Source organism: Phoca vitulina, unplaced genomic scaffold (assembly GCF_004348235.1).
Source record: "Phoca vitulina isolate PV1807 unplaced genomic scaffold, GSC_HSeal_1.0 scaffold2, whole genome shotgun sequence".
Taxonomy (NCBI): Eukaryota; Metazoa; Chordata; class Mammalia; order Carnivora; family Phocidae; genus Phoca; species Phoca vitulina.
The window spans coordinates 74,321,637-74,346,313 of NW_022589705.1; the positions used below are offsets into that span (position 1 = coordinate 74,321,637).

General features: G+C 34.8%; 1 protein-coding gene across 6 annotated transcripts in view; it reads right to left on the reverse strand.

The window, feature by feature from the left end:
* The window catches only part of ZMYM4 (zinc finger MYM-type containing 4), a 135,375-nt gene that overhangs the window by 40,084 nt on the left and 70,614 nt on the right, over window positions 1-24,677 (reverse strand). For 4 of the 6 annotated variants that reach the window (XM_032388101.1, XM_032388081.1, XM_032388110.1 and 1 more), the window contains 14 exons: window positions 22,856-23,380; window positions 21,108-21,169; window positions 20,585-20,755; window positions 13,693-13,777; window positions 13,186-13,441; window positions 7,600-7,774; window positions 7,274-7,486; window positions 4,706-4,856; window positions 4,092-4,207; window positions 3,250-3,525; window positions 2,925-3,075; window positions 1,773-1,945; window positions 873-1,023; window positions 188-328 (listed from right to left, as the gene is read on the reverse strand). In XM_032388101.1, coding sequence (XP_032243992.1) covers window positions 188-328; window positions 873-1,023; window positions 1,773-1,945; window positions 2,925-3,075; window positions 3,250-3,525; window positions 4,092-4,207; window positions 4,706-4,856; window positions 7,274-7,486; window positions 7,600-7,774; window positions 13,186-13,441; window positions 13,693-13,777; window positions 20,585-20,755; window positions 21,108-21,169; window positions 22,856-23,380 — 2,646 coding nt within the window. Of the gene's footprint in view, window positions 1-187; window positions 329-872; window positions 1,024-1,772; window positions 1,946-2,924; window positions 3,076-3,249; window positions 3,526-4,091; window positions 4,208-4,705; window positions 4,857-7,273; window positions 7,487-7,599; window positions 7,775-13,185; window positions 13,442-13,692; window positions 13,778-20,584; window positions 20,756-21,107; window positions 21,170-22,523; window positions 22,820-22,855; window positions 23,381-24,677 lie in introns of those variants that run through there. The other 2 variants (XM_032388118.1, XM_032388127.1) reach the window with 2 other exon arrangements.

Below are 24,677 nucleotides of genomic sequence, written 5' to 3' on the forward strand. Positions count from 1 at the left end.
GTCACATGAAAACAAGAGACCGGGAAGTGATAAAAACATTGTTTAATGCCCAGCAGCCCACAATGAGCCACCCCTCATAATAAAAGTGTGTCAAACATATGAAAATGATCACTGATTGAAAAAAAAGATTATAGGTCTTATTATAGGTCTGCAAAAGGCTAGATAAATGCTTTAAACTCAGACATACCTTGTAAGACACTGTTAGAATTCACTGTGGGCTGAGCAGCAGGAGTACTGGCTAATGATACCACATTAGCTATAACTGGAGTTGAATCCTTTCTTAGAGACGGGGGCCCTGCTGAAGCAGCTGGCACCATGGAAATACTTGCTAATAAACAAAAATAAAAAAACCTTTTAATTTATATGCACATACAAAGAAACCAACATCTCAAGGAGGTTGAACAATGCTTTTAGTAAGGTTAAATTCTGTTAGAGCAAAGAATCACTTTAGGATTAACTGGGCTTTTTTTTTATTCTTTTAATTAGTGAAACATAAAAGTATTCCATGTACTTTCTCTTGTATAACTATGCATGTGGTATATTTAAAAGGCCATGTGATTTCGATTCTATGTCCTTTGTTTTACTCTCAAATCCTTTTTTAAGGAAATCAAGGTGTATATACCCAATTACAAACATTAACTGCCATTCTTTCCCATAGTTCTTACAGAGTTTAAATCAATACGCTCAGAGAAAACATAATAAACTCATTCTGATGTTAAACAAAAAAGGGATTTAAATGTTAATGCCATTTGAACAGAATGAAATTTGCGAATTTGCATTTCATGAAAATATTAACAAGTGTTTAAAGTTCCCCAATCTGTAGAACAGTAGCTGGTCCTTGGCACTGATAAGACTGTAAAGTTTAATTTTACCTGCATTGTTTTGTGAAGGTGGGTCACACATACTCTGCTGATTACAGAACATCAAGATACAAAGCAGGTTACAGAAATGTTTAATTTCTCCTCGCCATTTCAAGGACTCGCTGAGTTTACCCTGTCGCTTACAACCATCACATTTGGCCATCTAAAAATGAAATAAGATGGTAAAGGAGTAAAAAACAAATTATCTGTGGCCTGAGAGAATGAAAGCAGTACACAAATGACAAGTGAGGAAATTAACTTAGAATCTAGAACACAACAATGAAGGTTAACCACCCTAAAATGGTAAATATCATTTTTTATCATTTATACTAAACATTAAAAGTCACATTATAGATGTCAATAAAGAGTAATTTAAAAACATAGTGAAATGAAAATAAGACCTATAATCTTCAAAAACTTCTGAAGACAAATTCATTTTAGTTAAATAATAAATTAATAAAATGCTAATTTTAAATACTTTGATGTCTTAAGACTGACAGATCTTCTATACGGAAATTAAAAACAAAAAGAAGGGGCTCCTGCGTGGCTCAGTTGGTTAAGCATCTGCCTTTGGCTCAGGTCATGATCCCAAGATCCTGGGATCGAGCCCCACGTCGGGCTCCCTGCTCAGTGGAGAGCCTACTTCTCCCTCTGCCTCCCACTCTCCTACTTGCGCTATCAAATAAAATCTTAAAAAAAAAACAAAAAGAACATAACTTCAGTGACATTAAAGTCTTCTTAAATCTTTTATTAATACTGCAAGAGGACATAATACTTTTTTTTTTTTTACATAATACATTTAATACTTAAAAGTTTTAAATCACTAAACTGCCCTTCATACTACATTGAAGAATAAAACGGAGTAATGTATGCCCTAACTTGAAAAACCCCAGGAATGTGGATTATATTTACCTGATAGAACAGAACTGTGTATTTGGACATGCATTCTTCACAACAGAACTCTTCTACTTTCCCCCCCAAATTATTCTGTACCAATTTGGGAGATGTCTGTAAACAATAACTGCACATTTTACAGTGATTTCCCCAGCGTTTTGCCAAGTCATGTTTATAAAGCAATTTGCAACCTAAAAACAGGAAAGATAAAATTAACATGAGAAAAAATATTAAGTATCTACATCTTTAAACTTAAATGCCCTGTGACAATGTTTTCACACTTGGATCCTTAGCAATTAGTAGATCAAGAGATCAATTTAAAGGATCTATTCTATCATTTTCTTTTTTTAAATAAAATAAGACAGGACAGAAAATATTACAATGCATCACATATAATAAAAGCCAGCTTTGTTTCATAAAACTTTTATTTTACTTGGGAGGGTGATAACATACTGGGTCACAATGATCTTTTGGGTTGTGGTCAAAAGGTTTGAAAGCCACTAATCTAGGAGGCCAATTGTGTACAGCTTTAGAATAAAACAAAACATATTAAACATACAAAATAGTCATCTAAATAAAGAAGACAACCTACCTCACATTGATTTGCCTATTCAGAAACATGTCTGTTTAAAACAACAGAACTATAATCTTAGGATGCTACCAAAATTTAAGAAGTTCTCTTTAGAAATAAGATGCAATAGGGGCGCCAGGGTGGCTCAGTCGGTTAAGTGTCCGACTTCTGGTTTCGGCTCCAGCCGTGATCTCAGGGTCCTGGTATGGAGCCCCACGGCAGGCTTCACGCTCAGCAGGGAGTCTGCTTAAGGTTCTCTCCCTCTTCCTTTCCCTCTGCCCCTCCCCCACCTAATAAATAAATGTATTTTTTAAAAAGGTGCAATAACTACAACATCCCTATCAATCTAAGAACATGGTATGTTTTTCATATCACCACCATCTTCTGTAATACAGTTCAATGATCTTTTCCTTCATTTTGACATCTATATGATATGAAGGACTGACTCAGAAAAGAAAAAAGCAAACCAAGTGTAAACAAAAGACTTTGTTGTTATACACGAAGGATAAACTACATAAACTTAAATAGTAACAGCTTAAATCATCAGTTACTTTTAAAAGGACCAACATGCTCAGTAGGTAAAATGATCTTGCCTTTACCTTCACTACAGAATGACTTGTCAGCACCTGAGAATCGCACAGTCTCCTTTACAATTTTCTCAATTTTACAATATTCACACATTGCCATTACATTATTTATTTTCTTATATTCATCAGAACAATTCTTGCCACAGAACTGAAACATTTTACCCTGTAAAGAAATAATCATCAAGTACTAATTAAACATTTGGTTTATCTTTTAGAAATCCTTATTCCCTCCCACTTTCAAAACAAGTAGTGTAATTTTGAGACATGAAAAGCCAGAAATGATTTTATAGATAGACCATTTTATACCCAAACCCTTTACCATGATCCTATACTTTACCTTATAGTCAAGAAGTTCTGGTTTTGTGGCAAAAAGGCGGTTACAGTGCTGACACTTGAGTTTCACAACACTTCGTGCGAACCCAACGTGCTGGGATTGGGCAGCAAGTCGCTGGAGGCCAGCTGCAGCAGAGCTACTGATGGAAGTGGGAGAAACAGCAGAGGTGTTCCCCCCTCCTGCTGATACTGTTGAACTTGTGGGGATGCTTACAATTACTTGGCCCTGAGACAAGGGCACTACTGAAGAATTCATTCCTGTTGGTTTGTTGAACAAATTCTGAAAAATGAAACAAACAAAATGATCGATGTAATCATTTGTTCAAACAAATAAGCACTGAGTACCTAAGTTTGACAAGCATAGTTCGAGGTACGTAAGATACACCTGTGAACAAGCAAAACTCCCTACCTTTGAGCAGCTTATAACTGAATGTGCAGTGTCTCTTATACCCAAAAACTAAAATAATTTAATGATCTCCTTTTTTATTTAATTTTTTTAACTTTTTTTAAAAGTAATCTCTGTACAACATGGGGCTCAAACTCACAATCCCAAGATCAAGAGTGGTTCGCCCTATTGACTGAGCCAGCCAGGGCCCCAAACTAATAACCTCCTTTAAAAATAATATCCTCCCAATAGATAATCTGGGTAATAACAATTCCACTTAATGTTACAGGAGGCAATTAAATGACAATCCTCCAAATACAGCAAAAGTCAAAGAATCCACGTTTAACAAGACTGAGATAGAAGCGTAAGCAATCGGGGCAGGAGCAAACACCTACCAAGTTTACACACTACATAGTAGGCACCTCACTGACTGGAACAGAGGAAGATTTTTGACGCCGTACCTGGAACGCGACAACACAGCTGTAGCTGCAGAAGTTGCGTATACTTCCATCGGACATGGCGAGGTGATACTGAGGGATTGCTGAGGTTTTACAACTGTTACACTGCACTTGTACACCTAAGCAAATCAAAATAAAAATTAATGAGTAATATATACAAATGTTCACAAATGTTTGAGAAAATAAGTAAGTATCCAATATATGAAAATTCAAGGGCCAGGTCAAGTTGCAGGAACTGAAACTAAATCACGTCACATACAAACAAAAACTAACTTAACATTAATAATACTTCTTTTAATTTAAAGTAGGCACAGTATACCCTGAAACTACAAAGTAAATGAATACTGAAATAAATCAGGTGTGGATAAAAAGATATATTAAAGAAGCCATATGAAATTTTTTTGGAAAAGGGGAATGCACAAATAGGCAAGCAAATAAATAAACATAACTTAAGCAATCAAGGCAAGAGGTGGTATATTACAACACAGATCTGAAATATTTTAAATTTGCCTTAAAAATCAATTATATTGGGACAAAAATCTATACTATACAAAAAAGCAATAACCATAACTTTTGTCAACTATTATTACTTATATAGTTTATGAAACCAGTATTACCTGCAGAAGTAACCATTTTAACTCTGTAAGCAGATAAGCAATTAACAGAACAGAAAAGCTCTGTCTTTCCCAAGCTATTGGTATTTTCAATCATTTCTGCTGAGGATCTCAATGATTTGCAAAGCGCACATGGTGTAATTTTGGCTGATTTCTATTAAGAGAATAAAATAACATTCATTTTTACCAAATTATAAGTAAAAGCATAATTCTTTGAAATGTTTATACTTAACACTGTTGAAATATTTTAAATTAGTGGCTTTCAAACTTTTATGATTACAATCCTCAGTAAGAAATAAATTTTACAAAATGACCCAGTACATATTTCTGAAGTTTTGTTTGTGTATTACACATATATGTATATAAAACTGAGAAAGTTTCATAAAACAATGTAAATTATGATAACATGTGATGCATGTTTATATTTTCCATTCTATTCTATTTCATTAAAAAATAATGCTGACCACAACCTGGCAATTAATTTGGGGATCTATTAATTGATTGTAACTATAGTTTTAAAAATGGAATTAAAAAAAATTACACAACAGGGAATTCATGCTCTTACACTATGCTAAAAATTAGAAGAACCCCCCCCACAAAAGGTCCTATATATGGCAATAAAATGTGAATTCAAGAGAATAAAATTAGAAAATTCACTACCAAATATTCTACCACTAATAACAACAAAGCACACAAAGCAATAAGCAAGTAAGCAATAAAGTTGGAGCAAACTTTGGATATCACAAGTGTCTAAATATAAGCAATCAATGAGTCTCCTATCTTAAGTTCCCACTAAATTAGGGATTCAGCAGCAAATAATGCTAAATACTACTAACATATCACACATTCAGGATAACCTATGAAGTATATCCAGTATCCATTATCTCTGTTAAGATTTTGCTGATAGTTTCATCTTGTCCTATCAAGTAGAACTGATCTGTGCCCTGCTGTACCATAATACTTCCATCATACCATCTCTACTCAGTTAGTTGTAGGTCTATCTCCCCCAGGAGACAGTAGCCCCTCAAAGCAGGAATCACATCTAATGTTTGTTTAATGAATTATATATGACGAAGGAAAGAAAGCAGCAGATATGACCATCTTCAATATGCCAGTTTCTATAGTAGGTGCTTTTTCATTCTTACTTCACATAATCCTAACAACATCTCAGTAACAGTAGTAGTATAATATCCATTCACAGATAAGAAAATGGACCCAGGGAGTTTAACGGCTTTCCCCAGGTAAAATTATATTTGAATAGAAAGTCAGGGAATCAAACAAAGATCTGCTTTACTTCTAAATTCACATTCTTTCTCTACACTATAGTACATATTAATATGTGAGAAATTTATAGATATTGGCTAAATTAAAAACAATAAATAATTTAAAATTAAGATGATTCAACCTATTTCTCCTTCTCTTGCAGAATATGAACCATCTTTCAATGGACTGAATCCAAGTAACTTTTAGTACTTGAACAATATCAAGAAAAGTCTTTTGGACAAGGATAAGCTCATGAAGATACTGTCTTTTTTCTCCCTGTGAGGGTAAAACCAAGGTGTTTCTAGAGGAAGGAATAAATAGTAAAGCTAAGCCCCTTTAATGTGCTTCATAATAACAAGAAATAAATGGAAACACTGTATAACACTGAAAATTCCAAAATCACTGCAAAGTATTAAGAATACTTTAAAAGAAATTTCTCAAATGACATCACATTCATGAATCTTGTTAGACTGTATAAAGATTCACTAATTTAAGGAAAAGAATGATCAGCTAATGCCCTGAAACAGGAAGGCACTGTAAAATTAAAAATATTCCTTTGGACTTATGAATTTTAAAATCTAATTTGTGATCAAAATTTACTAACAAAATACAAATATAGTAAAAATGAAACTGCCTAACAGACATTTGTCATACAGCATTCATGTGATTCATCTTCTATAAACCTCATCAATTCACAAAATAACATATAACCTACATTTATTTTTCCTATTTCATGAAGAAAAGGAAAAACCTCTTAAAAACAATTAATTGTAAGATTTTTATTTTCTGAATTGCAATTTCAACTATATGGATTTCATGGCAAGAATATATATGTAACTTGTGACCTTACCTTATCAAATAAAAAAGTATACACTTATATGCAAACCAAAAATATATTTCAAAGAAAACTATTCACCAAAAAGATGAGACTGGGTATCTCTGGGAGATGCATTATTTTTCTTCTTTGTGCATTTTCAAAATATTGTTAAAAAACATGAATCATATTTGAAATATAAATGCCATGCCCTAAAAGCATGTATTTCAAATGCATGAAGAGAAAAATACGCTACTTATAAAACTCTACAAGTGGGTTTTTAATACACATTCATTTGACAAGTACTATTTATATATAAAAATATTAAGCTAATAATAACATCTTATCTCTCTCCCTCTGACAAATAAATGAAATCTTAAAAAAAAATAACTTCTTAGTATTTTTATGACAATATTTTCATAAGTAAGTTCTACCAAAACAAGTAGATCCTCCTGAAAGGAACAAAGACACTGGGGTTAAATACAGTCATGTACCTGCTTATATGCTGTGACACACGCTGAGCTACAAAACTTCTTAGACTGGCCCTCGATCTGAAGCATGTGGCACTGCCCAGAGCCACTGTAACAGTAGCCCCCACAGTTCTCACAACAGTTCATGGTGAGGTTGTTGGCAGAGCGAAACTTCGAGAAGCAGGCATCACTGCAAAGTTTATGTACCACATTCTGGTAATTAACTTCATGTCGAATCTAGGAATTAAAAAACAACACACCAACAACAAGCAGAGATCATTAAAAGCTGTTCTTTTAAGCACAAACATTAGATCTCCCTGGATCTCCCGCCCAAAAGTAAGATGACTTACAACAGCATTCTTCTGACACATGCTGCATTTGGTTGAAATGCTGTTCGTATTTATGGTGACAACAGGTTTCCTTTTCAGTTCGTATGTTGACAGACATGACTGACTGCAAAAATCTTTACTAGTGGTGCTATTTTCAAACTGGGCACTGATCACATCCTTTGGATTTAAAATATCTCTAAAAATGGTAACAAAAATAAAATAAGCCACAGTATCATTTGTATTTTTCCTTTTTGTCAGTAAAAATAAATAAAACAGGGGCGCCTGGGTGGCTCAGTCAGTTAGGTGTCTGCCTTCAGCTCAGGTCATGATCCCAGGGTTCTGGGATCGAGCCCTATATCGGGCTCCCAGCTCAGCGGGGAGCCTGCTTCTCCCACTCCTCCCCGCTCATGCTCTCTCTCTCTAATCTTTAAAATAAATAAATAAAACAGAGGCAATTATATATATATGTATGGAAAGGGCACTGATATTTAAATAAGAACACATGGGTTTTCCTGGGTAAACGGATAAATTGCTCTGATCCTTAGGTTCTGTTCTATAAACAGAACTAAGACATGGCTTACTTCATAGAACTGTTGGGAAAATTAGTATACTGTGTTTCAAGACTAAAAGGATATACATCAAGCAGTTTCATTCATTATCTCTAATAGGTAGGATGATAAGAGACGTTAATTTTCTTCTTTAGGCTCTTCCATATTTTCAAAATATTCTTTAAAAATATATTACACTTGAAAAAATTTAAAAACACCATCTTTTAAAAGTAAAAATACAGGGGCACCTGGCTGGCTCAGTTGGTGGAGCACGAGACTGTTAATCTTAGGACTGTGAGAGAGAGCCCCATGCTAGGTGTAGAAATTACTTAAAAGTAAAATTGTTAATAAATAAATGTAAAAATACATTTCAAGCCACACAGTGTATACTCTAGCATAGTTATATAAAATCGAGTACTTCTATTTTTAAATAATTTAATTTGTAAGCATGAGTAGCATGACAATGAGTAGCATGAGTAGCAAGACAATGAAGATTAAAACACTTCTAAGGCCCCCTACCACTCTACACCTTATCCTACCCCCAAACCAGTGTTCCCACATAGCAGTTTATTAAATTGTTTAAGTGTAAACCATTTCAAAAGCCAATGGAAGGGGCTCCTGGTTAAGCGACCAACTCTTGATTTTGGCTCAGGTCATGTTCTCAGGGTCATGAGATCAAGCCCCGAGTCGAGCTCTGGGCTGAGCATGGAGCCTGCTTGAGATTCTCCCTCTCCCTCTCCCTCTGCCCCTCCCTGGCTCATGCTCACACTCACTGTCTCTCTTAAAAAAAAAGCCAATGGGAAAAAAATGCCTTTATGGAAATTTTCTAAATGTTGTCTCCCTCCCATGAGTACACACCACATAATAGTATATAAACCATTATACTCATTCTTGCATCTTAAACAGATTACACTAATAGAGTACTTTTTAGAAAAGATTACAAATATCTCTGCTTCAATAAAAGATAATAGTAAACATAATAATCATCACAAGGAACACCTCATATGCTATAATACATAACTCCATACCTCATCTTCTATACTTAGTAGCTCTAGGCTCTTCTACTTTCTGCATTTGTTTTTGCCTTCACAGTTATTTTTATTTTTATTTTTTGAAGATTTTATTTATTTGTATAACAGAGAGAAAGAGAGAGCACAAGCAGGGGAAGCAGCAGGCAGAGGGAGAAGCAAACTTTCTGCTGAGCAGGGAGCCCGATGTGCAACTCGATCCCAGGACCCTGGGATCATGACCTGAGCCAAAGGCAGACGCTTAACCAACTCAGCCACCCAGGCGCCCCAGTTATTTTTTAATTAGGGTTTTTTTTAAAGATTTTATTTATTTGACAGAGAGAGAAAAAAAGAGAAAAAACATGAGCAGGGGGAGGGGCAGAGGGAGAGGGAGAAGCAGGCTCCCCATTTAGCAGGGACCCCGACATGAGGCTTGATCCCAGGATCCTGGGATCATGACCTGAGCTGAAGGCAGACACTTTAACCAACTGAGCCACCCAGGTGTCCCTAGGTTTTAATATATTTCATTTATAGAAGTATTTATTGAGCACTTATATTGAGCCAGGCACTAGCTATACCCTGTGTCACAATATGGTACAAGCACGCACTCCAGGAGCTCATAGTATATTGGGACAAAAAGACAAATGACATATAAAATACCATAACAGAAGCATCCTTAATATATAAAAGTGAAATCATTATGAAAAAGCATAACGTACAATAGAAACAGAAATGAAGAAACAATTATTTCAGACACTATGTGACATGAAAGGCTACCCAACAGGTGACATTTTAGCTGTATCTTAAATAGGAGCTTCCTAGAATGTTAAGGAGATAAGGGTTGGGGTGCAGCATGGATCAAGGCAAGGAAGAATAAAAGTAGGTATATGTCTCACTCCCCTCAGTATGCCTAGCATCCAACTACATTACATCTTATTGTACATTATATCTGATTCCAAATAGTAAAACTTCAGAAATGATACAGACAATCCTGAAATAGTTACTTCTTTGAGTATCATTATATCAAGTAAGCTGATCTTTCTAATAGTATTTAAAAATTTATCCTCCAAATTACCTCTTTTACGGAGGATTTGAAAAAGATTTTTAAAAACAGTGTTAGGTCCTTATAACTAAAGAAACCTGAAAATTAAATGATAATTAGCCAAAATATACTTAGAGTTTAGGTTAAATTCAAGATGTTAAGAGATATGGTTAATAAAAGATTAAGAAAAATAAAACTGTTACTTCAAATAGCTATTGAGTTTCTTGTAACCTAAGTGCTGCTGCTATATTTCTACTGGTCTATAAACATAGTGGCTATCAGGAAGGAAATCTTTTCTACCTCCACCCATTCAAATTAAATTGAAATCCTTCTTGGGATCCTTCAAGGGATTAACTTACAAATCAAACCTGTTTGATTATATGGACTACATGGGGGCCAGGGGGCGGGGTGTTAGCAAAATTAACCAGCTATGTGACACTGAGGAAATCTTTTAACTTTTTTGAATCCAATTTCCTTATATTTAAGGTACGATCGATCCAATTGAACAATTTTATAGTCAGATAAACCAGACTATCCCAAACGCTGTAATGACTGTGTAAATAAGAGGAAAACAGGGGGGCCTGGGTGGTTCAGTCAGTTAAGCATCCAATTTTTTTTTTTTTTAAGATTTTATTTATTTAGGGCGCCTGGGTGGCTCAGTCGTTAAGCGTCTGCCTTCGGCTCAGGTCATCATCCCAGGGTCCTGGGATCGAGCCCCACATCAGGCTCCCTGCCCGGCAGGAAACCTGTTTCTCTCTCTCCTACTCCCCCTGCTTGTGTTCCTGCTCTCGCTATCTCTGTCTCTGTCAAATAAATAAATAAAATCTTTAAAAAAAAAAAAAGATTTTATTTATTTATTTGTCAGAGAGAGCACAGGCAGAGGGAGCAGCAAACAGAGGGAGAAGCAGGCTCCCTGCTGAGCAAGGAGCCCGATGCGGGACTAAATTCCAAGACCCTGGGATCACAACCTGAGCTGAAGGCAGTCGCTTAACAGACTGAGCAACCCAGGCGTCCCTAAGCATCCAATTCTTGATCTCAGCTCAGGTCTCTATCTCAAGGTTGTGAGTTCAAGCCCATGTTGAAGGGGAAAAAAAAAAGGAAAACAAGGGAAGGAAAGGTAAAGTGGTAAAAAGGAGATGAAAGAGTAGTTCAGGAAGTAAAACAGAATGCAAGGAAAATCAAGACTGATCAGGGGTTGAGGGCTGAGCAGCAACAGAAAAGAGATCTTATAAAATGAGAAGGGGAGAAAAGAAAGAAAATGGGGAAGAAAAGGCAGAGGAGACAGGCAGGTAAGGAATACCTGATAGAGAACAGTAAGAGGCAAATGGAAAAGAACAGGGGTGAAAAAAGGATAATAGATAAGTGAATGAATGAAGAGGTAGAACAGTTAAGTAGAATAAGTGAATGAATGAAGAGGTAGAAGAGTTAAGAGTCAAGGAATGACAGGCTGAAAACATGGAAGATTTATGGATAAGACCAAACATAACAAAAGACAAATGTAATCTTAAAGGATAACTGAACTACATATGATCAAGATGGATAAGGCATGACACGTAGGTGAAAATGACCTATCTCCAGATAACGCTAGGCAAACCAAAAGGATATAATAAATTTAGATGAAAAGAATAATATGTATGGACAAGACTTTAAAAACACAGACAGAAAGAGGGCACACATTTTAAAACTTCTGTGAGTTTTCTACGGTCATTTTAAAATTCACTGATATATCTCTGAAAATATCTGTGACTATTATTATGAAAGAAGAAATAAAACTGAAATTTTAGAAAGTGCCAATCACTAAAGTAGAATTAAATAAAGAAGCATAAGAGGAAGTTATTATATGAAATTATCTCATGGCAAAACAGAAAAAAAAACCTATAAAAATCATAATTTTCAAGTTGATTTAATCTTAGAATCTGATAATGAATATATGAGAATATAGAAATGAAGTACACACTTTTAAAAGTATGTTTTATAATTCAAACATTATAAATAAAGAAGTCTATTTTCACTAAATCAAACATGAAACATAAAAGGAAGCCACGTAACTACCAGAAAGACTTCTAACCACATTCAAATTTCTTTCAAGTCTCTAAAATGCCTTTTTCCAACTAAACCAGAAGAGGGAGCACCTCCTTCCCTTTCCAGACAGAAAAAGGGAAGGATTCATGTGAGGAACTATAAATACAAATATCTAAACTATTAAACTGTGGTTTGAATAGCTTAATAATAGAGGCCAAAGTGTTTCAGAACAAGAACATTATTCATCTTTCTCTGACTTATTTAAGCAGTTTCTAACAATCACCATATCAAATCAAATAAAATGAATTCATATTCTTCAAATATATCAGAAAGACCTTATCAAGGTCTAAGGTCATATTCTTTCGATATTCAACACTAAAATGGAACCTCTGAGGTAGTTCAGAGATACTGAGAAGATAAAAAAATATATACACTGGAGTCCTTTTAAAGGTACGTTTTAAATGAATTCCAATTAGATAACAAGATACATAACTTTAAATATTTGTGGATTTAAGTATCTATTACCTCTAAGATAAAAGCATCTCAACTAACAAGGATGGAAAGGCTTGTTTCAAAAACATCTCTTAATATATAAAAGGCACATTATTTGCAGTTAAAATAAGCTGAGCACCTAGTATTCAGAAAAACTGAGAGGGGTGCCTAGGTGGATCAGTCAGTTGAGCACCCAACTCTTGATTTTGGTTCAAGACATGATCTCAGGGTCGGGAGAGCAAGCCCCTCAACATCAGGCTCCATGCTCATCGGGAAGTCTGCTTGAGATTCTTTTTTCCTCCCCCTCTTCCCCTCCCTCCCGCTTGCTCTCTCTCAAATAAATAAATCTGTAAAAAGAAGGAAAACCTGAGAGCAGCAACATGCTGTGGGACTTCTCAATAAACATGGAAATGTAGAAAATTAAACAATACACAGATAAGAACAGAGTACTTTAAAAGGAAACAAACAAAGAAGGTAATTTAGAATTCTGCTATACTTTGAGCAACTTGAACAAGTTTTCTTGGTGGGAGGTGGCGGTGGGCGGGCAGGTGGAACTGTATATCCAGTGAGGCACAGCGTGGAGCAGAAAAGCTGAGTAGACCCTTTCCTCTGATAAGCAGTTTGCCCCTTCTGGAGGATTTTTTTACAACCAGAACAGGAAACTCGGACAGCTGTGGCTGGAACTGAAGGAAGCATTTTATTCATGCCAGATGACGCCAGTGAAGGCTGAAAGCCAGTAGTCAACTGTGGAGCTTAAAAAAAAAAAAAAAAAAAAAAGGTAAAAGAAAAAATGTTTTACTGTTTGTCTGAATTTTAAGGATATATATCCTTCTTTCTCTTCTAGAACCAGTGTTGAAACCCAAAACTAATTATGCAGTATATAATTAAAGCCATTCTAAATGGGCAGAGAACTGCCTAGTTTACTAATACAAGTAGATACTTCCTCTCATCCTACTGGTCAGGATAAATAAACATGATGCATTTACTCAGTTCTGTTTCTTACCAAGAGGACTGCCACTGACTGAAAAGACAGCACTAATTTTCAATTCCCCTTCTTGAGTTTTTTGCTGTTGGCCATGACTATACTCCTTTAAAAAAGAAAATAAAAAAATAAATACTTATAGAAAAGAATTAATACAATGTATCTAAAGAAATCCAGACATTCAATACATTTTACTTTGGCTACACAGGGCGGAGAAAATGTTCATACTACATTACCATTAATAAGAAATAATAGCAAGCAAACGGTAATTGCAATAACGGTATAATAGGTTTGCATATGCTGAAAAATTAAGAGATAAAAAATGAAAGTAGCTACCCAATTAGCCTGTAGCACTACCAGATTTTTAAATTATTTTTGAAAATTCTTACTATTACAGTATGTTAAGTTGCTGTTTATTATAAAAGTAATACACACTATACAAAGTTTAGACAGGTAGAAATAAGGAAAAAATTCTACTCATATTTCCATCACACTAAAACCACCACTGTTATTCTTTTGGTATATTTCTTTCCAGTCTTTTCCCCTCCTGTATTCAGAGGCTTTATTTTTCTACATAGTTGTAATTAAACTGAATATATCATTCTAATAAAATGATATCTTGATCACTGAGTCAATTGAACATTTGCCTATTATTACATTGGTGTTTTATAAACTGGATTCAAAGAATCCCTGAGGTCTACAGATATATTCTAGGGAGTCTGAGAATTCTAAGAGAATATTTTTGAAAACTGTGTATTTATTTCAATGACTTTTTTGGCGAATATAAACATATTTTTCATCATGAATAACCACATATAACTGAGTTATACTACAAGTTTTCAGTGCTGTTATTTGTTTTTACAATTATATTATTTCACTGTGAAATCTGTTAAGTGGCAGATTTAACTTTTATTTTCATTCATTGTTTATTACATTGAAACTTGCAAAACCCCAGCAGACCTCTTATTCTTGGAATTCTCAGACAATTCCAACATAACCCCTTTTTTTTGTGGTAAGAGGTATCTGGTCCATTACTCACGTTTGAGAAATATTGATATATTATTTAATAGACATATCAGATTACACAGGGATGAGACTGGGATGAGGTTGAGTGAGGCACTTGCCTCAGGCACAAAATTAAGGTACCAAAAATCTCAGTAATCAAGACAATATTTTAATGCAGTATTTTTTTAAATGTACAATCCATGATGAACAAAACAAGAAAACTTATATAAAAAGACAGGATCGGTATTACTGATTTTTCCTTTGGCCTCAGTATCCAATTTAATGGTCCTGCATGACACTGAGAATATATAACCATAACCCAATGTCAGCCCACTTGTTTCCCAACATTTGGTATAATCAGAAATACCATCATGAACATCTCTGTGAATACTCATACTCTCATACTTAGCATTATGTTCTAAAGGAAGGATTCTTGAAGTGAAATTACTAGGTAAAAAGGTACACAGTCAATGTTCCTGATACACAATGACAGTTTTTTTTTTTTTAAACTTCTAATTAGATTTATTCTAGCAATTTGTGTAAAAAGCCATTTAAAAGTCTTTCCCCACTGTTGTCTCAATCTGCAATTCTTTTTGTAATATCCACTTATATTATAATGCACCAATATTAAGTTTTGTAGCATGTTACCAACATTTTTTTCAATATTTACTTTTACAATTTTTTATGTACTGAAGTTTCCATTTCTATGCCAAAAATCTAGTTTTTACCTTTGTGATTTCTTTGATTTCTCATAAAGTTGTACTTCCACAATAAAATGCTAAGAAAATGGTTTCATTGTTTTTAATATAGTCCTTTAATCCAGAGGTCAGCAAACTTTATCTGAAAAGGGCCAGATACTAAATATTTTCAATTTTGGAGGCCATACTACCACAACTACTCAACTCTGCCCTGGTAGACCAAAAGCACCCATAGATAATATATAAATGAATGAATGTGGCAATGATCCAATAAAACTTTATTTACAAGAACAGTGTACAGAAAAACAAAAACAAAACAGAAACACAGAAAGCAGGCTGGATTTGGCGTGCTGCTGATAATTTGCCAACCCCTAATTTAATCCACCTGGGATTTATTTACTTTGAGGTTTAAAGGGCATTTTTCCCCTTTCTCTGAATAATTACTGAATTCCTTTCATTCACTGTTAACATACCAAATTGTTTAAAAAATGTCTCTGTGGCAATCTATTCTGTATCATTATCAGCCTAATTTTTTTTTTTTTAAGTAAACTCTACCCCCAACATGGGGCTCAAACTCACGACCCCGAGATCAAGAGTCGCACACTCTACCAACTGAGCCAGCCAGGCGCCCCATTATCAGCCTAATTTTAGGATATCACACTATCCTAATAAACCTAATTGTGACAGGTTTAACCATTTAATAGTCCGCCACTATCAAACTATTTTTTAGAACACATGTGTAATGTTTGTGTGTGTACATGCCTATTCTTCAAAACATCAGAACCTACTGATATTTTCATCAGAATTGTATCGAAACTTGATCTTAATTTAGGAATCACTGACACCTTACATTTAAAAAGTCTCTCCATTCTATGAAATTATCTTTTATCCGACATAAGTACTTTTTAAAGTTGCTTTGCCAAAAGGAATACTATATATTTTCATATTATCTGAGAAACAATTATTTACAGAAATACTGCTCTTTTATATAACTAAAATTCAATTAACTACTTCACTGAACTTTCATGAATTCTCTTAATTCTCTAATAAAGATCCTTACTAGCAAATGATGATAATTTTGTCTCCCCTTTTCCACTATTTCTTCTAATTTCTTTAACATGTACTAGGTCGAAAATCCAAGAGTTAAATAATAATGCTGACGCCAGTAATTTGTGTTCTTCTAGTAATCATTAACAGGATTCCATCATTTTACTCTTAAATTTAATGATTGATATTAATCTGAAGCAGATATTTCCTTACCATGATTAAAAGAGTATCTATTATAAGAAATGCATAGTAAATTACATGAGATGTCTTTTTGCATCTATATATCTACTCATACAGTCTTATTTGACCAGTTGAAGTTATGTATTAAAAGATTTCCTATTATTGACTCATCCTGACATTCCTACGTTATATATTAAAGCAAACTTCAAGTAAAAAAAAATTTTTTTGCACCTCAGAAAACTCCCCCCAAAATCAATACTCATTGGCATACTTTAATGGTCTCCAGTCAGCTCCTTTTCTCACTGTTTATGACAATTATTCCAAACTTCTGATTTTTCCTTAAGCCTCAAGTACATATTACTTCTGTAACATAGTAAAATAAGTATGTATCTTAAGTACTCTACTTATACACCCCAGAATGCCTTCAAGGCAGAATCATGTTTCTGCCAGTAACCCCCTAATAATGACTAACTTTACAAACATTTAATTATAAACAATGACTAATAACTTGAGAAGTGAAAATCTGATGACTCAAAGACTTTCAGAAGCAGAAAAGCAGGTGTCAAAACAAAACAAAACAAAAATCCTTTATCAATAGCTTTACCTTCCCTTTACCATAAAGGAAGACCCGTATCAGTACCCCAAGACAGTATTATAGAAACGAAGAACCCAGACCTTTGGCTAAGTTAATCTGACATACCTAAAGAAAGCCCCAACATTTAATTATCGCACTCCACTTTCTAAAACTATATGACTCATTATTGTGACAACTGCTTTCCCATCCTAATTCATTTACTTTAACGAGATTAAAATTGGCTCTTTTGTTATGAACAAAAAGGAGAAAAAAACCATGGCTTTAACGTAGTATTCACTGAATTTCAAACTTTTAGAACCTATAGAAAAGGGGAAAAGGAAAAGTGAGGTCCCTGGCTCTTTAAAGTTTCTATTTTAAAATCTTCTTTAGGCATTTTAAAAAAGGAAACAACTTTTATTTATATAAATATTGTCAGACTGATAATAGTAAAGACCTTGATTATGGCCCCATAGGGGCTCCTTCCTGGCCACATGGCCTTGGGTAACTAACTTAACCTTTATGAACCTCAGTTCCCTCATCTACGAATGGAGTTAGTATCACCTACTCTGGCCATCTTATGTAAGAAAGACAAAACAACACAGTACACATAAAAGCATCTATACCTGTAAAAATATTACAGAAAATATAGTAACATGCAATGGGGATCTGAATAAAGAAATGAAACTGGAAGGCCAAATGATATAAGGCCAATAACAGAGGCAGGAGGATGGCAACTGGTGAACCCAGAAAATCATAACTGAAGAAATAATCAAGAACAAATGGGTAGAAGTCTTTAAATATATATGCACAAATTTCAACACTTAGGTGCTTTTGAAAGTAAAGAAAGTATGGAAAGTAACGAAATTGACACCAAAATGAATTGTGTAAAAAGGAGAATTAGGAAGTGAGCAGAAAGCAAAACTACAAGTTAAGCAAAGAGAAAATCCAAAAGAGGTCTGACAAAGGGGCAATGAGCTAAAGCTATGATCTTATTAAATTATGAGAAAAGTTAGACTACTAGAGATTGATAGTCAAAAGTAAAGCCTGACCACAACTGTTAAACCTATCAGTATTTTATGAGAGTTAGGTTAACAGTACTGTTTTAGACACTATTAAAATAATACACTGGAACTCCCTTTTCCAGTCTATGGGAAATGAGTAAGAGTGATAAAGCATTAGGCAGTATTGAACAGCAAAAATACAGGTTTCCAATGGTCATGGTAGAGAAATACCTTAAAAGAACAGAACAATGAAGAAGGGAGAGGAAGAGGGGAGGGAAAGGGAAGGGGAAAGGAAAATGAAGGAAAGAGGTAAAAGAAAGACCTGGTATCTATAGTTTAACAGAAGGTCCCTGGAGGGATTTCTAGAAGAATTATAAAAGATCTGATCCTACAGAATTGATGTGGTAATAACAGAAAGGATTTCTTAGAGAAAACCTAGGTTTATCCACTCACATGCTGGGACTGCCTTAATTGTAGTGTCAGGGTAAAGAATGCCTCTGGACCTTATGCCCAGGACCTATACACATTCCTGCTTGGTTCCGAAGAGTCCAATCAACCAGGTGCCTTTGAGAAGTTCTTTCCTGTAATCATGATGAAACCTCATATTCGGCATTTTGTAACACATTAGTACACTCTGAATAGTGTATAAAAATGTAGGTGTTTCTAACAATTCCATCCTATTGGTACTCCCCAACCACTGGAACCACTGAATGTTTTTTAAAAAAAAGTAATACAAATAATCCTTCCTGATGCCCTCTTCCCTGAAGGTATTTATTTTGTCTTTGCTATAACTGCCTTTCCATCCTAAAGAAAGTGCCACTGGTTCACATACAGAGAAAGAGTGATGCCTTTGGATCCCTGCCAGTTTTATGATTTCTTAATTTCCCATGTCCACATTAGGGCATGTAAAGAGACAGGAAATCTTCCCTATATACAGATATGTTTGTGGTCTTCTGAAGCATACAGTGCCACATGAACTTTTCCTAAGTTGTCAGTACATTTAGCATGCTTTCAATCTACCTTGTATTTAACTATTTTCATATTCCTACTTTGCCATCTTCTGTGTTGCCACCACACTCATAACCATCCAGCTCCTAAAGCTTTATCATCACTACCACCCTATACAGCTACCTTCCACTGAGCACCAAGAAATTCCTGCTTAACTGAGTATCAATCTGATTCATACAAAGTATCTATTCTTCCATCTCCTTACTATAAAACAGTGGTTCTCAACAGCAGTTTTGCCCCCCCCCCCCCATAGGACATATGGCAATGTCTGGAGACACTGGGGGGTAGAGGTGCTATTGGTATCGAGTAGGTAGAGGCCAAGGACGCTGCTAAACATACTACAATGCCCAGAACAGCCCCTCGCAACAAAGAATTATCTGGCCCCAAATGTCAATAGTGCCAAGGTTGAGAAACTGTGCTCACAGACATCTGAATGAAAGAACCTCTTCTACAGAAATCTCACATTCTCAGCCCTCCAAAACAATAGAAACATGTGGAAAGATAACCTTTCTCCAGATCAAATGTAATTTCAGAGAAATAACTAATTCATGCTATCTTCACTTCTCAGCATCTGAATTCATGCCATCTGTGTAAAACATAGGCACCCTCAAATAATTGCTGACTTTGTGCACTCATCTCTCAGTCCCCTTCGTATACTCCAAAATGATTACTGCACCTGAAAGAACTTTTTTCTTCCATTTCAACTACTGTAATATCATTAACTACATGGATATCTTCACTGATTTCAGGACTTCAGTTATGGGATCGCTGGAACTTTTACCTCCAGAGCAATCTTGAAATAGCAGAACTTGATACCCTGATTAATTACAGATCCAAAATTTGGAATCCCATTTCACCTATCAAAGCCTCCTTTACCTTCGACCCACTGATCAAAATAACTGGTTCTTCAATCAATTAACTCTTTCAAAGATAACCTGTCCATTAATTCCTTCCCCCCCCAAAATCCTTAAATCCATATAGAGTGTGTACTTCATTAGCAATAACTGCAAAAGGCTTATTACTACCTCATATAAACTCAATCACAACATAAACTCATGAACAACCGTAAACCTTCAACCATGTCTGCTGTATCAATCTCAAATCCTTAAAGACTCACTTTCCCTAGTCTTGCACTGAAATTGTAAAAATCACAGAACAGTGGTATTAAAGAACAAAGTGGATTAAAGGCCTAAATCACTACTCAGGAAAAGTTTCATATAATTCTTGATTCCTTAGCATTACTCTCACAAGATAATTCAAATTACCTCAACCTTCATTAAGAGTCTACTCTCACACTGTCAACAAACTACTTCACTTCTTAATCAAGAACTTCCTCTCTCAAATAAGTAATTCATGTGTGGAACAAAAAAGAAGGGGGAAAGTAAAGGTGAAATGTTTACTTGAGCATTGTCAGGTTCATCTTTAATTTTGTCTAGTAGTCCCTGCTGTGGTGCCATTGCTTTGTCATACTCATCATCCAAAGGTTCTTCTTTAATTCTAATATTTGATGCAAAGGAATTCCCCAGTTCCGAACCAATGGATTCTTTATTGGCAAATGGATAGCTGGAATCCTAAAACACAATATAAAGGATTAATAAATATTCAGATTTAAAAATTATTCCTCTTCAGGTTCAACACCCAAAGATAAGCTCATTGGAAATGAAGAACTCTATGGCTATTCATTAGAGTCCCTACGCCTAAAAGTAAAAGTGATCTATGTCTAAGTATCAAATACAATAAAGAAACTAAGAGCTGAGGCTTCTCAGAACACCTTCAAAGATGTCCTTACCAAATAATAAAGCAAATTTTAAAAAAAAATCAGTGCTCTACCTAACACATATAGTTACAGTTTAGAAAATGACATAAAGAAAACTTTGACACTTGCCACAGTTACAGCAATCTACATACACACTGAAAACTTACCCTAAAGTTTGTTTCTGGGGTTTGTGGTAAATGGGTATGTAATGTTTCTTCAACTTGATTAGCTATTGAAAGAAAAAAAAAACAAAACAAACACATGTATATGAATAACAAATCTTATAAAGAGTGACCTAAAAAGCTATCATTTGATAATCACCTCTCTTGTCCAATAAAGATGCTTATTAGAGTGAAATGGGTCCCAAAAAATTACCCAAAAGATAGTTTCACTCAAATAAAAGTCTGGCCCCACCTTACTTTTAGCCTCACCTTACACCTTCCTTGCTCAAACCTAAATAAAGTGGTTACTTTAGTCACTATGCTCTGAAAACTACTTGTGTTTGTTCTTCCCCATTTCTGCTTATACCATTCCAAGGCCCCTTTATCTACCTTAATCCCTATATGGTCTTCCAGATTCTGCTCAGTTCAAAATCCACCTCTCCTCCATAAACCTTCTCTGGCCACTGAGTTAAAAATCAGCTTTTTTCTAAGAATACCAAAAACACTGTTTCAATTCTTTGAAAGAAATCTTCTTGTATGGCCCTATGACAAATTCTACCATTGTCTTTAATTATAAATTAAATCGTATGCTATTCAACTGGTCACTGACACTTCTACTACTTGATTTACCCCTTCTACTACTAGACATTATGTTCCTTGAGGATAAATACCCTCATAATTTATCCCATGTAGGGATATCAAAAATATATATTGAATAATATGTATTGAAAAATATAGTATACCTTGTATAGCCTGGTACATAATAGATATGTACACTAACTGTTCTTTTTAATAATACTGATTTGTTCTTTCTACCATATTTTCCCAGCATTGTCAGAAAAAATATAAGGTTTGCTATATTATACCTTGCTTTCCTTCACATCTATTAAACATTTATTAAAATATTACTATTTTCACTGCACCAGGTTAGGCCCCAAGAATACAAAGATGAATAAGATACAATCTGGTCCTCAATAAACTCCTACGCTGGTAAGTAAGGCAAAACAAATACAAAAGTATAATACTGTAAGTACTACAAATAATGAAGTATAAACAAAATGCTATGGAAATATAGATAAACAATTCATTCTTCATGTAGAGACGTTAGGGATGACTACAGAGTAGAAGAGGTTTATGAGTTAGGCACTGTTGGCTAGAAGTACTTTTACAAGCATATATACAAAGAAAGAAAAGGACATACAGACAAATGGAATAGCAGGGGGAAAAGAAGGCAAAGAAATAAGAAAATATGTGACATATTCAAGAATGGAACTGGAGCTACAGTATAGGGTACACTGGGCAAAGAGGCTCAAGAGGGGGCCTCAAGAAATTTCTAAAACATAAAATAGAAATGTTATCAAATAGAAAAACCCTCCCTAATTTGGACTAATTTGTGGGACAGCAGTTTGAATTAGTGCTTACAGCACAAAGAAGTTAAATCCAACTTCAGGTTCCAATGTTCAACCAAAGAAAATGAACAGGTGACTTGAGTATCTTGCCTTCTCATCAAAATATTGCAACCAGGGGAGGGAGAAATGAGGTTTAGAGCTATTTTTCAATCATTTTTACCATTACCAAAAGTTACTGGGAGAAATTCAGTCACTCTGCAAAGAACAAGGATAAAAGAAAAATGACAAGCTTACAATGAATTTAACTGTTCATATTTCGCTTAGCATCACAAGTAATAAAAGCTATGTTATTATCAGTACGTTGTTATTTACTGTGTTTTATGGCTCTATTCCAACAATTATTACCTGCTTTATCAAAAAAACTGCTTTTCAACCTTGAATCCAACTCTTTATGGGGTTTATCCAACCGTTTTTCACGTTCATGATAAGTTAGATCTCTATTTTTCTCCTTTCCAGAAAATGTCTCTTTGCTGTTTTCTCTTACTAGACTAAAATCTTTCCGTATTGACTTAAAGACAGAAACCTGATCAAACTGTTTAGGAAAGTCTTTTTTTAATTTATTTTGAATCTGTATTTCATTTTCATTGTCTGATTCATGCTGTGTGACTCTTCTCTCTACTTCCAAGCTATCATCAGTATGAATTGAAGAAACAAGATTGTCCTTTGAACTAAAATCCTGTTCATCCTCATTGTCACTACCAACGACTGGAATTCCTGCAAGATCCCCAGAGTTCAAAAAATAATCATCTTCATCCAGCAATGAATTTTCAGATCCTGTTTGATTCGGCATTCCATAAGACATGCTGTCAAGGGTAGGAGTTAAGTTGTGGTCTATATCTTCAGACATTTCTGTATCCATGATACCACCACCTTAAAAAGTAAAATACTGTTTAGACAAACGATAGTGCTAAAGATGACCACATTTATAAGGTCTGTCTGGTACTTAACCAAATATATAATTTTTCTTTTCAAACAAAATATAGAAAATAATAGCACAGTTTTCAATTAGTACTTTGATACAGGTGTGACAGATAGGACTATCCAATGTGACAGATAAGGAAACAGGGACCTAAAACTTGATAATCTATATTAGGTTAGAAAGGAGGCAATGCGATACAGAAAAAAGTACCAACTTCAGAATCAGACATATCTATGTTGGAATCATAGTGTGATCACTAAAAATCTATGTGATCCTGAGAAGTAAGCTCTCAGGTTTATCTATCACACAGTATAATACTCACCTTAGAGATTAATTTGTGGTGAGAATTAATGATAGTATGTATAAAAGCCCTTTTAACACAGTGACTGACATACAGAAGGGAATATAAGTGATAATTTTAATTATTATAGTGATTATTCTGGGGAAGTGAGATTAGAACCCAAGTCTCTTGTCTTAAGTCTCACTGTCTCCGGTCTAACTCTAATAAAGACAGCAGTTAATGTTTACAATGGTAAATATTTAAACATAGAGAATAAAATTTATCCAAGCCAGAATAAATTTAAAAACTATTTACTGTTTGAAACTACATGTTCACATCTCTCTCATTCCAAAATAAAACAAAAAAACCTCCCGGCCCTTATTTGTTTCCCCAGCCCTCATTCACCTCTCCTTCACAGTCAAACCTCTAGAGAAAAAGTCTACAATGGTTTGTTTCTACTTCATCTCCCAGTCATTAATCCTTTGAACTTAATGCAACCTGGGTCCCAACTTCGCATTGGAACTGCTCTCATTAAGATTTTCAGTGATTTCCTAATGGTCAAATCCAACTGATTTTTTTCAATCCTTATGTGGCGTATCCCTCCTGGAATAAAGGCTTTTAGTTTCTATGACACTATACTTCTTCCTATCTTTCTAACTAGTCTATTAATTTATTTCGTATTACCTCTTCCTCTGTTGATGCTCTCAATATGCCAGTTCTCTTCTCATTTTATACATTCGGGACTGTTTAACTCACCACTATAGCTTTCACCTTTGCTGTGAACCTCCTAAGCACTTTAGCTTAGACCTTTCTTCCAAGATTCAGATCTCCACATTCACCTAGCTCCTCTAAGTCCCTAGGGATCTCCAACTTAGTACTTCTAAAGCCAAGCCCATCATGTTCCATTCCAAGCATACTCTTCTTGTATTTCCATCACTTGATCAACATCATCACCAAGCCAGCAGTTT